At 42.1% G+C, this 15,785-nt stretch overlaps 2 protein-coding genes across 2 annotated transcripts in view; one reads left to right on the top strand and one right to left on the bottom strand.

Moving 5' to 3' along the window:
- Positions 1-725: 725 nt before the first annotated feature.
- On the bottom strand, positions 726-2,670 carry LOC110486213 (protein HEXIM1). Its single transcript, XM_021557646.2, has one exon. The coding sequence runs from the start codon at positions 2,296-2,298 to the stop codon at positions 1,168-1,170; it is 1,131 nt and encodes a 376-aa protein (XP_021413321.2). The 5' UTR covers positions 2,299-2,670; the 3' UTR covers positions 726-1,167.
- Positions 2,671-6,808: 4,138 nt separating this feature from the next.
- LOC110486211 (1-phosphatidylinositol 4,5-bisphosphate phosphodiesterase delta-3-A) overlaps positions 6,809-15,785 on the top strand; it is a 31,622-nt gene continuing 22,645 nt past the window's right edge. The window contains exon 1 of the mRNA XM_036940909.1: positions 6,809-7,523. Coding sequence (XP_036796804.1) covers positions 7,427-7,523 — 97 coding nt within the window. The 5' untranslated portion in view covers positions 6,809-7,426. The remainder of the gene's footprint in view (positions 7,524-15,785) is intronic.

Raw genomic sequence — 15,785 nt, 5'->3', positions numbered from 1 at the left:
AATTGGCCCAGCGTCCTCCGGGGTAGGCCGTGATTGTAAATAAGAATTTGTTCTTAACGGACTTGCCTAGTTAAATAAAAATACTTTCTAAATGTAATCTATTGCTAGTTACCTGGCCAACATTGTAATCAACGTAATTTTTGGATTTCCCAAATTTAGTAACTTAATCTGATTACTTTCCCCTCAATTAGAATAAGACTAAAAGGAGCTGTCGGACGCATTTGGTGTGATCATCATAATGGTCTCTGACTTGTGGTCAGACTCACTCAGGTGGAACAAACTTTAACTCGCATCCTTTTTCCAATGCTGAATTGAATGTCATTGAGAAAACAAAAAAATATGTTTTCACAAACATCCTTTATTTAAATCAAGTAGGTGTCTACTTTTGAAAAAGTATCTCTAATCTGATTGCAGTTAGTTTTTTGTAACCCTGCATATGTCTATGTACAGCCTACTGTAGATTCTATTTTATTTATCAAGGGTTACATTATGCAACCTGCATATGATCTCTACAGTGGCCATCAGTCATGAGTGAAGCGGTCACAACTTACCTGATTTGGTAGTGGCTAATCTAAGAATAGAGTAGGATAGTATGGACACATCTGAATGAATCTGAAAAACTAGGCTATTGAGCATATCCCATCACTTTACATCTGCCTAAATAGTGGAAAGAAAATGATCTAAGTAGATCGCTGTAAAATGGCTTGCAGATAATAGCCAAACACTTTTGTTGATATCAGGCAAAAATCTTTATTTACCCCCTACAAAAAAAAAACTAAATAATGTTTGTGCACATTTTAATCTACACATTTAATTGTGGAAAGTTATTTGAAATTCTCAAAATAAGCATTGTTTGACAAATGTTAAATTTAGACAAACATGTCCTGCTCACTTAAATTGTGGGATAGAGTACTTTAATGCATGCATACCAGGGAAACAAAAACGTATTTCCAAATACATTCTCTTTATAAAAAAGAAAATAATTTTAAATATATACATTACTTATTGAAAAAGTTTAAACAGGCGCCTTTACAGTCCAAATAGAAAACAAAAGATAAAGTATTGCAAAGCAATTTTACAGACTGTCACTGAACCGATTTCATAAAACTGCTGACAATTTGTTAAAGTCCAGTTCAGTCTCCACATTTTACCTGGTTCTATCCATTTCTAGTCACCTAATGTGACTATCTGCTCCCGCTCCTTGCTCTGCTGGTTATGCGGACGCTGCTCACTGTTCTGCGCCCTCAGTCTCTCCAATTCACCCTCCAATTCTCTGATCCGCGCCGAATCCGACTGGGGCACCTGGCTATCATTTGTGATGTTCGGGTTGGCTGCGCGTCGCAACCGGGTGTTCTCTTCCTCCAGGCGGGACATACACTTTTCCAGCTCCAGGTATTCTTGAACCAGTTCTTGCTTAGACATGTTTTGAAGACTTTCGATGTGGTATTTCTCGTAGGTCTCAGAAAAGTCTCTCTGAAGAAACTCACCACCGGCGTTTCCAGGCCTCCCGATGCCGTCGCTGCCACCACCGCTGCCATAGTCCTCCTCCTCCTCGACATCGAATAGGTCATCCTCACTTGCGGTGTCCTCTGGGCGAGCACCAGTCCCCAACTGACGTCGGGGCCCACTTTCGGTATTCAGATCCGGTTCCTCTCGGTCGTGTTCATCCATAAGGAACTGCGTTGTATTGTAGGGGGCAACGGGCAACCCCTTCGCGAACATTTCTGCTCTCACTCGGGACGCTCGTTCTGTCTCTCGCTCGTCAAGCTTTTTCTTTTCTTCCCAAGACAGTTTAAAATAGGGCTTCCATTGACGCTTCTTTTTGGATGGTCGACGCCTGTGTTTCTTCTTGCCCTGGCGCGCATCTACAGCTGCCCCGGCGCCCAGAGAGCCAGAGTCGCTTCTTTTCCCACACTCGCCTTGCACTTGACTCAGGGTCTCCTCGTGCGGTCCATCTCCACTATTTCCGTGGGCTACGAGGCCACCTTCCCCGGCTGCATCTGCTCCTGTTTCCTGGCAAGGCTGTGTTGCTGCTGGGCACTTAGGAAGTGCATTTCCGGCAACGAATCTAGGGCACACCTCCCTCTGTCCGCCTTGCATTTGCCACAACTTGTCTGAAGGGATAACCCCGCCTTCGCTCTCTGACTGCTGCTGTTTATCTCCATATCGCCCCCTACCGTCAGTCTCCAGTCCACGTCTCTCATTGGTTTGGGGATGCTCCACAACTCTTTCTCTCCCACCTGATGGGGTATCTGAAGTTTTCAGGTGATGGGTCTTCTCAATGCTCGGTTCTGTCATCCTGGTGTATGCGGGTGGGCTGTTCGCCTTACAACATGTCAACCGTTGTCTCTGTGCGAATTAAGCTAAATGTTATTTAAAATATTTTTTGATAACTTTTGCTAAGTATACTGTTTCTATGTCTTAATATGAGTAACATTTACTTGACAATAAATGTTCAGCTAACTTTCGAAACGTTCACTATCGCTACTCTTAAAAACAAAGTTATGAATGGTAACACTTGTTACTTCGCGAATGATTCGTCAGAGCTACTGTAGCTAGCTAGCGAACTAACGTTAACTATTTCGGTGCCGCTAGCACTCGTAGTCCTTCTCAAGCTCGTATTTCATCTCCACAACAGTGACTGTCCAGTATGCTACTACAGAAGGAGTTCGCGGCTTTATATCACCTCTACCACTGCCAAGTGCGCATGCTGCTTTTCTTGACTCTACTTGTTTTGTGGGATATGTAGTTCCAATGTAGGTAAATTACTAGCCAGACCGTCCATGCCAAACTACCTAACCCACAATTCTAGGACATTTTTTGAACATTTAAGCCAATCAGATTTTAGGATATAGGAACACCCTCTCATTGCTGCTATTGGACAAAATGGCATATTCGCTGTTGCTAAGCTTAAATCATATTTTTATTGGTTATCCTGAGAGTCAATCAAGTGCACATTGGTCTCGTGGGGAGAGCAGTCCGGGGCATTATTTCAGACGCTACCATGTATACATAGAGGGGGGAATTAGTGAACGTATTGAAGAGTCTGTGGATTAATCTTCATTAAACCATATCCCACTCATATTGTATACTACTAGGTAATGGTGACATATGAGTTTGTCGTGGCTTTGATCTATTTCGGATTTTTTGGGGGGCTCAGGATCACTCCCCCAATCATTGAGACAATCCTTTCTTTCTAACGATAATGAGACCGTCATCCTGAACAAACTAGTCCTTTTTTACGGACCGTGTAGAATAACGATTAACTATCGTCTACACACTATGTTCGTTTTGTTAAGGCGTTAACAATTATACAATTATTTTATGTGGTTTCAAATAGTGGAAGGTTTTTCTTGATTATTATTTTTGTTGTATCTCTGGTGCGGAGCGATATTTCCCTCGCCTCCCACTAATGCGCAAGGATAAGAGTGTAGAACGATGCTAAATAAACTACATTTTATTTATCGAGAGCTAGCTAGCCAGTAGCATATTAGGCTCAATAGAACGGAACAACAAACGATGGTGAAATGTTAACATAACACAATTGCCCACATTTGAGAGTTAAGCTTATTGTCGACGGTTGAGTTACCAGTTGATTAAACGTGCCTCTCTGACCCCTTTTCTATATTAAAAACGACCTAAAGGCTTGCCGACTGAGCTGGCTAGTTACTAGCTAGGTTAGCTGGCTAGCTAATGTGCTATCTAGCGTCACATATCATGCATGTGCAGTGAAATATAAAACTTTAGAACCAAATATTGTATGGTATTGGCAAACGCATTGATAATCGTTGTATAAATTAGCATATTATAAAATATACGCTTCTCATTACAAGCTGGTGGAAATCATAAATTAGCATGTGAGCTAGCTCGTCCACTAGCTAGGTACCAGGACCAGTTGGAGAATCTTGCCAAATAATAACTAGCTAGTCAAGCCTTATTTTCATGGATGTTACCACAAAGGGGTTCTAACTAAGAAAACATCATGCGCTAAAGTGGGAGTATCGGTGGAAACATAGTATTGTAATATGGCATCTTAACGTTCAAAACATGCAATCAAACTAAATGTTGAGCTAGCGTTGATTTGCTAGACAGTTAGTGGCATGTAGCTACTAGCTATGATAGCTGGTGGTTAGGTCTTTTTACTGTGGTTGAAATAGCTAGTCTGTTAAATTACCTAATTATATCTCTGCATTAATGTAAGCAGCATAGATAACGTCAAACTGTCATAATTTAGTAATTACCTCTTCAAACAGTATATTTTTGCATAACAAATACACAGTGTAATGCATTATTTGCAAATCCCACCAAAAGTAGGCACACAAGACAACAGAAATGACAGTGTCTGTATATTTTTACTGATATGCAATGTCCTTATTCTCTGCAGGCAAGAGATTCCTCCCACATGGAGAGTGCACATCTCAGTGGCATTTCACATGGTGCCTACATGGTGTGTGATGGCTGCTGTAGGCTATATGCATGTAAGCCTACTTTTCAGTGGGTAGACATCCCCTCCCCCTCATACCATAGACCTTTCTTTCCATCACATACACTCTTATCCTGATTTTCTCCTAAATTGTCATCTTCAATCATTCCCCCTCTCACACCCCCTTGCTCTCTCTTTTGTCCTCTCTTTCATCTCTATTATTTTTGCTCCATTGGTTTCTCTTAATAAGCATCTCTCCCTTCTGTCCTCTTTTTTTCTTGGTCCTTTCATCTTCATTTTTCTTGGAGCAATTGACGAAAGAGTAGGCTATGCCCGAATGTATAGGCCCAAACGAGGAGGCACTTTCTCTGAGGCGCTATTCCTGTAAGGTGTCAACCTACCTGGTTAAATAAGGGTTAGTAGTCTTAGTTTGGTTTGGTGTGAGGTGCTTGCGAGCTATAACTATCAGAATTAAAGAGACTAATATACAGCAAATAAGCCTTTGTAAAGTTGTGCTAAATACATTTCTACATTTGTTAGCAAGCTCACAAATACAAAAATGTACCACGCACACACACACACTCAGACGTTCTTCAGTCCAAGGCAAACTTTTTGGCAGTTGACAGATACCAGCCAAACCTGTGTATCTATCGGCAGTCATATTCCCCATTGTTTACTGAAAGGGGAGTGATTGCTGGGGGGACCAGGAGGGAGGATAAGGTTTGCCAAATGGGGTTGTGGGTGTTGACAGAGGCAGTGGCGTTCGGTGGAAGCTCTATATGCCTGGGCAGGAGCACAGCAGCTCCTGGATCAGAGCCTCTGAGAGGATTATTGGACATGAGTTAATCTCTCACCCTATATATACTGCAACATGGCTGGGTACAATTGAGAATGGGTCAAAATATCTATTCTATAGACATTTGGGACTTTCCCATAACATATCAGAGCCATATACTGTATTTAGATAAATATATGGATCTGCATTATATTGTTCTATCCTTTTGTCTCTGTTTTGATATTACACATCAAAGCTTACAGAGCCTGAATGGTTGTTCTAAAATGGATGCCTTTGGATCAGGTTATTAAGAGACCCAGTGCCGTTCTGTGAGAGAGAGAGAGTGAAGGCACTTATGCTGTAGGTATAGGTCTGTAAATGGCCTGTGAAACATGCCTCTCTCCCCTAGGCCTTGAACCTACAGCTGAGCTCGCTCCTCCTAATTATCCTCTTTATACCCTTATCGAATCCTAATTAAGTCCCAACCCCACGGGTTTGCCACTGCAGTATCGTAGACCAAGACCTATTAATCTAATCCACAGTTAGTATTCCCCCCGGTTTACTTACAATGACATATAGCACCTATTAAGTGGAGTGCCCTTCAAAAGCATTTCTCTTTGCACAAATTGACTTTGTATGTTAATAATATATGGATGTAGAAGAAGTAATAAATCATAACTTGGGCCCAGAGCTATTTGATCATGTTTATCACCACTGCAGCCTGGCTTTGAAGAGAATAGCAGGATAGGCTATAGAAATAGCTTTGTCTTCAGAAGTAGGCCAGGCTACTTGCATTCTCTGCGATATTACGAAACGGTTTAATCATTGTGTTGGAGGCATATTCAATGTTATTCATATTCAAGGTTTGTGCACTTTGGCACTTTGCTTTAATTATTTAACTGCATTTGGTTGTAATAAAGCAATAGCCAGATTATACATTATTCTCAAGACCGCGGCTCTCATACTTTAGTATTTCCTGCCTACACCCCACCCACCCACAATGGGGTTGCGAGAACAGATTTGTACAACCACATATAACCGCTAGGTGGCGCCCAGTGATAAGACTTCGAACGTTGGCTGCAGGTGGGTGGCGCTGTGTGTGTCAGTGGATGGACGCATCAACTAGTGTGACTAGCCTGTGTTTGGAGTGCGAAACACTGCTTTATGCCACCCGTGATTTTGGACTGAGGAACTGTGCTAAAGAACACGAAATAAATGCAGATTGTAGGATATAGGATTAATTGCAATTCTTAATGAATCGTGAAGTATAGGCTAGGCTATTAGATCGATTCAAATATCACCATAATAGACCCTGCCTATGAAATAGGTCAGTGAGATTGTGAAACTTTCATTTGTCCACATTGCCCCTGATACTTTCTATGTTAAAAGAAAGTAGACATGTGTCTGTGTGATTGTGGGTACAATTAATGATTTGATTTGTGTCAATCGCGTTGAGAGGGACTTCACATGGGTATTAATTACTGTAGAGCGCTCGCCTGGTGACGCAACTGAGAAACACAAAACTGACAACTTGCGGAAGAGTTAAAAAAAACGGCACCTGCACTGGAAATTTGCGCTCCACCAATACACACACCCCTGACTTTTTCATATCAGCCAAGAGAGCCACAGACAGGAAACTACAACGAGGACGGCATTGGAACTTGCATCATGTTGGGCAGGAGCAAGAAACCTACTGCCGTGCACCATGAACCCAAGGCAGTGGAATCCCAACCCAAGTCGCAGGACCGATTTAGGTAGCTGGGTAAGAGAATAGTGACTCATTGGTAAAAAAAATAGACCCCACCTATGAAATAGATCAGTGAGATTGTTAAACTTTCTTTTGGCCATGACCACAATGCCCCTGATAGGCTGCAATGATAAAATAAAGGCTATAGCCAGGCAGACTATATGGACATGTGACTGTGGGTACAAGTGGTTTGTGTCAGTGGGTATAGTTTAATAGTTTCTGCGCCCTTAGCTGGACTCAGATTACGCACTGCTATTAAATCATGCTGGGAGGGACTTCACATGGAAAGGGAATGAATTAATGTAGCGCGCTATCCTGGTGACGCAACGGAGAAACACAACTCAAGATTTGCGGAAGAGTTCAAAAACGGCACCTGCACTGGGAATTTGCGCTCCCCCAATACATACTTCTGACTTTTTAATATCAGTCAAGAGAGCCACAGGCAGGAAAGTACAACGAGGACGGCATTGGAACTTGCATCATGTTGGGCAGGAGCAAGAAACCTCCTACTGCCGTGCACCATGAACCCAAGGCAATGGAATCCCAACCCAAGGCGCAGGACCCACTTAGGAAACTGGGTAAGAGAATAGTGACTCTTAGGTTAAAAACGTTTATTTTTCTGTCAAAACTACTTTCATTTGTTTCCTTGAATCTTGTTTAATTTGGCTACAACAGATATGAGCACGTAGTTCAGCTTTGCCTTTAAAAAAAGTTATATTTTACAACTGTTGATTGTTTGACTAGTTATTACCATTATTTCCTGTGTATTTGTGTGTTGCTCTGGTCCATAAGGGGAAATAAATCAGTGCAGGATAAGGCTAATGACAGTTAGGCTATTGCGTTCCACATCAATTGGCGTCGGTGCTTATTTTTTCCAAGTTATCAGGAGGCATTGTGTAAATGTATAAATATGGAAATGAAGACTTCTTCTCATTGACAACTTATAATGCAAGGACGATAAATGGTGAACAATATGCCTTGGTGTTGGCAGTAATCAGTTCTGCTAAACGAAATAAACTATCGCTTGAAATCCACTTATGCAATGGTCTTTGTAAACACACACACACACACACACACACACACACACACACACACACACACACACACACACACACACACACACACATACTGTGTGAAAAGAGAGCTCAACTCAAGTGGAGAGTGTGTGGGTGCTGACAAGTGGTCATGTGTTTGTGTGGTGTCCAACAGCTCACTGACCCACTTGTGATTCAGGCTCTCCACCCCACTCCCACAGATCCTCACGTACCAATGAACATCTCTGACCCTGTGCCTAGCTCTCCCACCACCCTCTCACCATGCCCCCCCCCCCCCCCCCCCCCCTTATTGATTAAAACCCCCTTAGCTCACGGTCACACCTCAACTAAAATAGAGAACTGCTGAGGATGGACAGAGCACCTGTCAAAGTCCATGTAAAGCCTGGATATCTGTCAATCTAGACGACAGAACAATGTCATACTATGTATTTGTGTATTTACATGTAACACGCAAGCTCCGTCTTCTTGTTTTGTGTATATACTGGCCATATATGTGGTTATAGAAAATCTTGTCCAAACGGATGTAGCTAGATATTTTATTTAGCCAGTGTGCTAAAGTAGGAGGAATATCTGATTTCAAGTAATGTTATGGATTTCTTTGCCACGAGCACAGACAGATCAATATATATTTTTTCTGATTCTTGTTCCATGGATCTGGTTCGTTAGTCCCAAACAAACACAAGCTGGGCATGAGAGGGATAGAAATCTGTAAACATTTTGAAATTGTGTTGATTACTGATTCCCAAAACATTGAAATAAGATTGCATGTGCTTGCTAACCAAAACATGTGATAAAAAGTACCCATTTGCCTCTTACAGCGCCAACAAGGGAAAGACATTTCAGCATCCATTTTGTGAAGTTTTTCTGGAGCTTTGTGTCTGAGGTTGTAGGAACATTGTGTGTGCTTTCAAACAGATATAACGCCATTCTTCTCTGCTTATTTCAACCTGTACATCTTGTTCCCATTTCAATCTAGTAACATCTGTGCCTACGAGCATATGATCTAACAACAATGTATAAACCTTAGAAATATACTTGACAGTTTTTTTTCAATACCATTCATTAAGACATCAAATTGAGGTGGGTTCCACACGATAACCCTGTTTCAATTTAAACACACACCACCGTTCAAAAGTTTGGGGTCACTTAGAAATGTCCTTGTTTTTGAAAGAAAAGCTAATTTTTTTGTCCATTAAAATAACATCAAATTGATCAGAAATACAGTGTAGACATTGTTAATGTTGTAAATGACTATTGTAGCTGAAAACAGCTGATATTTTATGGAATATCTACATAGGCGTACAGAGGCCCATTATCAGCAACCATCGCTCCTGTGTTCCAATGGCACATTGTATTAGCTAATCCAAGTTTTATTATTTTAAAATTCTGATTGATCATTAGAAAACCCCTTTGCAATTATGTTAGCACAGCTGAAAACTGTTTTCCTGATTAAAGAAACAATAAAACGGGCCTTCTTTAGACTAGTTGAGTATCTGGAACATCAGCATTTGTGGGTTGGTTTACAGGCTCAAAATGTCCAGAAACAAATAACTTTCTTCTGAAACTCGTCAGTCTATTCTTGTTCTGAGAAATGAAGGCTATTCCATGCGAGAAATTGCCAAGAAACTGAAGATCTCGTACAACGCTGTGTACTACTCCCTTCTCAGAACAACGCAAACTGGCTCTAACCAGAATAGAAAGAGGAAAAAAAAAAATCTGCCATTTCCAGCTACAATAGTCATTTCCAACATTAACAATGTCTACACTGTATTTCCGATTAATTTAATGTTATTTTAATGGACAGAAAATGTGCTTTTCTTTCAAAAACAAGGACATTTCTAAGTGACCCCAAACTTTTGAATGATAGTGTATGTCAGACTTGGTTCTATGACCTCTTCTTGTTTCACCTAATGTGACTGCACTAACCTGAAACACTTTTTAATTTGCTATTTTGCATCCTGGTGGGAATTTACCTTTGCCATTGAATATTTGTGGGATGCCTAATCCTAACACTAACTCCATAAATTCTCCATGAATGAGGTCCTGATAGTCGTGACAGACCAAACTAACAGTATCAGATGGTTGTGTCTGTAACTGGCTGGAATGCAGGAGGTCAGGCTGCTGGCCTTGCAGCTCTAGGACTTCACGACCTCTCACCAGCTGTTTTGGCACATCAAATTGTGGAGAACCTAAGTCACACCAAAGGAGAACTTGCATTTAAAAACAATACGCTTTTTATTACAATGTCTCTGACATTATGGATATTTCCCCATTATACTCTATAAGGGAAACGGAACTACCCTGAGTTATGCACCATTTATTAACTTCACCCTCTTTTGCCAGCATGTGAAATAGCATTCAGTAGTAGTATGGAATCTTTAGGGGTGGGTGATTTGTTTAGGGTATGTGTGAAGACACTTTTTTCAAATGGCGGAGAAGAAGAGTATGTTGACAAAGTACTGTTTCCATAGACCTAGTTCCCAGTGGCCGTGCGTTTTTCAAATGTTAGGGGTCAAAGGTTTTCTCCAAATGTCATTAACCCAGCAGATGCATACTATCTGGCTGCAGAGAGACTGCAATATCAGCAACACATGTGTTAACACACATTGATTCCTGTGTTTTGCCAAGTGTTGCAGTTTGGTATATTTTAGTTAGTACATAGCCTATATCTTTGTCTTTTTATTGTTGGACATAAAATACTGTAAAAAGACCGGCGAATCAGCTCCAAGTGATCTTGATTTTGGAAATCTGTTCCAAGGTATTTTCACGCATAATATTGAGATACTGTATAAGGGATTGTATACAAATGTAAACAAGGTTTAAAGTGATTATGTTTTATTTATCTGTTTGGGCTTCTTGTGGTCAATTTGCAGTAAATGATCTGTTATTATGTTCCAGCCCCCTGACCATCCACTCAAGAAACAATTGTCTCGCAGCTGAATCGAGTCGACGCTCCCTAGCCTATATGATCATATGAGGATTTAATGAGCTGTTTGGGTGACATCATATGACATGGCCTGCTTTTTGACAAGCAATTTACTGCACCCGCAATAACAACTGGCAAATATGTGTAGCGACCAATAAACATTTATTTGATAGGATCAATGCTGTCTTGCGTGGTCTGTGGCATTTTCCCTTAGTGCCGAGTTAAATGTAACCCACTTTATGTGGTATAACTATGAGGTACAACGTCAATGTCAATTAAAGATCATTTTACAGTGGGGAAGTTACAATTTATGGTTGTGTATTGAGGATTTGATTTGCTGTAGTAGAATGAAAAGTTTCTTTCCAAAACGCTATATCCACCAATTTTTTCACATTTTGTGTTTTTGCATCAGAAGTGATTGTAGGTACCTTCGTGTGTGTGTGTGCAAAACAGATCTTAGATTTTTAATTCATCAATTTTAGATGTGTATGAAAATGTTATATACCGTGCCTTCGGAAAGTATTCAGACCCCTTGACCTTTTACACATTTTGTTATGTTACAGCCTTATTTATTTTTTTGACATTTTTGCAAATTTATTAAAAATAAAGAACAAGAATACCTTATTTACATAAGTATTCAGACCCTTTGAAATGAGACTCAAAATTGAGCTCAGGTGCATCCTGTTTCCGTTGATCATCCTTAAGACGTTTCTACAACTTGAGAGTCCACCTGTGGTAAATTCAATTGATTGGACATGATTTGGAAAGGCACACACCTGTCTATAAGGTCCCACAGTTGACAGTGCAAGTTAGAGCAAAAACCAAGCCATGAGGTTGAAGGAATTGTCCGTAGAGCTCCGAGACAGGATTCTGTTGAGGCACAGTTCTGGGGAAGGGTACCAAAACATTTCTGCAGCATTGAAGGTCCTTGAGCACAGTTGCCTCCATCATTCTTAAATGGAAGAAGTTTGGAACCACCAAGACTCTTCCTAGAGCTGGCTGCCCAGCCAACTGAGCAATCGGGGGAGAAGGGCCATGGTCAGGGACGTGACCAAAAACCTGATAGTCACTCTGACAGAGCTCTAGAGTTCCTCTGTGGAGATGGGAGAACCATCCAGAAGGACAACCAGATCTGCAGCACTTCACCAATCCGGCCTTTATGGTGGAGTGGCCAGACAAGATTCTCTGGTCTGATGATACCAAGATTGAACTCTTTGGCCTGAATGCCAAGCGTCACGTCTGGAGGAAACCTGGCACCATCCCTATGGTGAAGCATGGTGGTGGCAGCATCATGCTGTGGGGATGTTTTTCAGCGGCAGGGACTGGGAGACTAGTCAGGATCGAGGGAAAGATGAACGGAGCAAAGTACAGAGAGATTCTTGATGAAAACCTGCTCCAGAGCGCTCAGGGCCTCAGACTGGGGCAAAGGTTCACCTTCCAACAGGACAACGACCCTAAGCGCACAGCCAAGACAAGACAATGCAGTACAAGTCTCTGAATGTCCTTGAGGGGCCCAGCCAGAGCCCGAACTTGAACCCAATCGATCATCTCTGGGGAAAGCTAAAAATAGCTGTGCAGCAACGCTACCCATCCAACCTGACAGAGCTTGAGAGGATCTGCAAAGAATAATGGAAGAAACACCCCAAATACAGGTGTGCCAAGCTTGTAGCGTCTTGATGCTCTATTCACTGCCAAAGGTGCTTCAACAGAGTAAAGGTCTGAATACTTATGTAAATGTGATATTTCAGTTTTTTATTTTGATAACGTTTATTTAGAATAAGGCTGTAATGTAACAAAATGTGGAAAAAGTCAAGGGGTCTGAATACATTCCAAATGCTCTATATTTCAAACAAATACATGTCTGTCATTGAACAATCCCATGCCATGATTAGATAGTGAAAAAAACATTTCATTTCTTTAAACGTCAAAAGCTAATTTGTCAACATTTCTGAAAATGGATATATGGCGGTTTATTGGTGTGATCTCAGAAAATCTGTGCCTTAATGTCAACCGTCTCTGTCTAGCAGCTCCGTTCTTTGATGTGCCCTTCTCTCCTTATCAGGGTTCAACGTTTTCCTTGGCTTCTGTCCCAGTCTGTGTCTGAGAGCATTGATTTGATTTGAGTTCAACACTGCTGTTTCGACCTCAGTTGGCTCATTTCTTACCTAGAATCAATACAACACGTCACCTAGGTTTACAGCAGGTCCCATGGGGTCCAGTACTTAGTTCCACAGACAGACATGGAGAACGAGAAAGATGATGTCTGAGACTGGGCTTGTGATTCTCCTGCATCAAATGTACTACATGTTGACCTATGTTTATCACAAATGAACGATCCCATGTTATAATTGGTTCTCTGTTTTACCCCGAGACAACTGGCTGTGTCTCAGGGTATTGGGTCTAACAATGCCCAGAAATCTCCCTATCTATTCACTCTGTATCTTCGCCCTACTTATTTCCGAGTCTCACTCCTCCATATCCCAACCTTTTTATTTTGTAGTTAGTTCCTTCTGTTTCCCCCTTCACTCCTTCTGCTGTTGTAATTATATATTTCCTTCTTCTGCTCTCCCTCTGTTCAGAACCCCCATCTTGTTGTGTGTTTGCTTTCACATGCCTTTTTTTATCGTTGCTAGCCAGCCAGGTTGTTATGCTTGCCCAATTTGCTGGCCCAAAGTGCGTGTCAACAAAATTCTCCTCGGCGTGCCGTAGGAGCTGTGACGAACAGAGTACCCAGCTCATGGGCCTCCAAAGCCCCCTCTTTCTCCCCTCACACCCACACGTGCTTCATTACAGCAGTGTTACTGTATGGACAGGTCTCTCTTAGCATATAACATGTCTGTAATGCTGTTGTCAAGGTGAGGAGTGCTTGATACTAAAACTTTCGGCTCGGTTGGCATACGTATTCTTGGATGGGGAGGTATGGGGACGGGACAGAGAAAAAAATCATAGGGTTGAGGTCAGTGAGGTGACAACAGTAGGTCCCAGGAATAATCATTTTACAGGCTCAAAAAGAGTTGGGGTTGGCGGTGTGAGGATGGGCAGAGCGAGAACACAGGTCAGTTAGGACAGCTTAGCATGGTCACTGACCCACTGTTAATAGGGTCCTTGTGCTCAATGCTCAGCCTGTGGGAATTCCTGGCATGTGGGAACAGCTTGGTGACGGACTGTGTCAAAAACACGGTTGTTATGGGGAGGCTTGGGGTTGGGGAGGAGGGTGGTTCTCTTTGTGTTTGACCAACGGCTGGAGAGAGAGAGAGAGAGAGAGAGAGAGAGAGAGAGAGAGAGAGAGAGAGGGCTGGGCTCAGTTTGCTTCCCCTCTTTTCTACTTAGGGGGAGAGGAATAGGGGGAGGGGAGTGGGTGAGAGCACTGAGCTGCTCATGGTGTACTGTCTCTCATAGCCCGCGTCTGCGACCCAAATGGCACCCTATTCCCTATAGTGCACTACTTTTGGTACTACTATGGGCCCTGGACAAAAGTAGTGCACTTTATCGTGAATAGAGGCCAGCTCTGGAAGCCTGTGAAGAGCTCAGTCAGAGACTGGCATGGCATTGGCAGTATAAAGAACTCTGAAAGGGATTTTAGCTGATTCAAGAGAAATAATAGATGAGGGCATCCATGGAAACAGTTTTTGAAATCAATCTTTGAGGGTATACTTGAGAGACTTAGAGAAGAGAGGGGGAAAGGGAGGGAGTTTGGGAGGACGGGAGAGAGTTTCTTTCAGAGCATTCCTTTTGAAATCCTCTTTTGTAGTTGAATACACAGTTGAACAGTAATACCAGGTCCCATTCACCTACTGCAGAGAACCAAAGAGGCATCCAACTGTCCGACGGGAGAAACAGAGAAAATACTCTCTCTTTTGTTTTCAGTAGTGTCTGAATGCAGTTCCAAGTACGCAATACCGTGTACACTTACAACGTGACGGTGCACGTCTTGTTACAGCTCTGCCTATATTTCCTCTCCATTTTCCATAGCTGTCTGTTTTACTCTGCTCTTAACATAGATGATAAAACTGCTCAACATTTCTGATGTTGGTGGTTGGTTTTTCTCTAAAAGGACCCCTGTGACATGCACGTCAGGGATAGCAGGCTGTATCTGTGAATCGCATTAGTATCAAATAACCATTAGCAGAGAGAGGTTTCCCTGCCTAGATGAGCTGCTGCAACTCCAGACTGACTGACGAGCTAGTTATTTGTGACAATCTGTTTCTGCAGCTCTGTAAAACCCCTCATTTTCCTTGAAATCCCCCTTTCCAGTTCTCCGTTGGACTGCCTCTGGCCTGTGAGGGAGATTAATCTTTGGAATACTGGCATTTGTTCCAAATCCTAGCATTCTACTTCCTCCTTTTGTTGTGCAGAGTTCCAAAAGTCTGGCTTATACCGCATGCTGCAAAGAACCATGGAAAATAAACGACGAGTTCTAACTCACAAAAGTTTGTCTCCTCTCAAGTCAGTAGATTCTGTGGTGACGTCCTGCTTCAGTAGCCTGAATGTCAACCCTGTTTCAGTGTTGCTCCTTTCAGGGGTTTGTATATAAAACAAAGTTTAGGCCCTAATTATGCGATCATGGCCTGTGTTTGTGTGTCAGGGCGGCGGTGCTTCCAAAGGAAGATGACTGCTGTATGTAGAAAGGTGAGTGAGTCATCCCTGGAACGCCCACTGGTGCCAAGCCCTAAAACATACAATACAACCACAGTAGAGATCTTGAAATGAGTTGTGCTTGACTGGTTTGTTAGCGTACCTGTTAATTTCCCCCAATAATAGCTCATAACCCTCCGTTTTCATCCTGACACGATATTGAGTGTTTATGAGTCCCTATACTACAAAATAAGCGTCGCAGTCATGTTACCGCAATAGCATGA

The sequence above is a fragment of the Oncorhynchus mykiss genome, chromosome 13 (assembly GCF_013265735.2).
Source record: "Oncorhynchus mykiss isolate Arlee chromosome 13, USDA_OmykA_1.1, whole genome shotgun sequence".
Taxonomy (NCBI): domain Eukaryota; kingdom Metazoa; phylum Chordata; class Actinopteri; order Salmoniformes; family Salmonidae; genus Oncorhynchus; species Oncorhynchus mykiss.
This window is presented reverse-complemented; position numbering and strand designations above follow the sequence as displayed.

Bases quoted from the DNA above. Each gene is read 5' to 3' on its own strand.
- LOC110486213 (XM_021557646.2), bottom strand. From the start codon at position 2,298: ATGACAGAACCGAGCATTGAGAAGACCCATCACCTGAAAACTTCAGAT.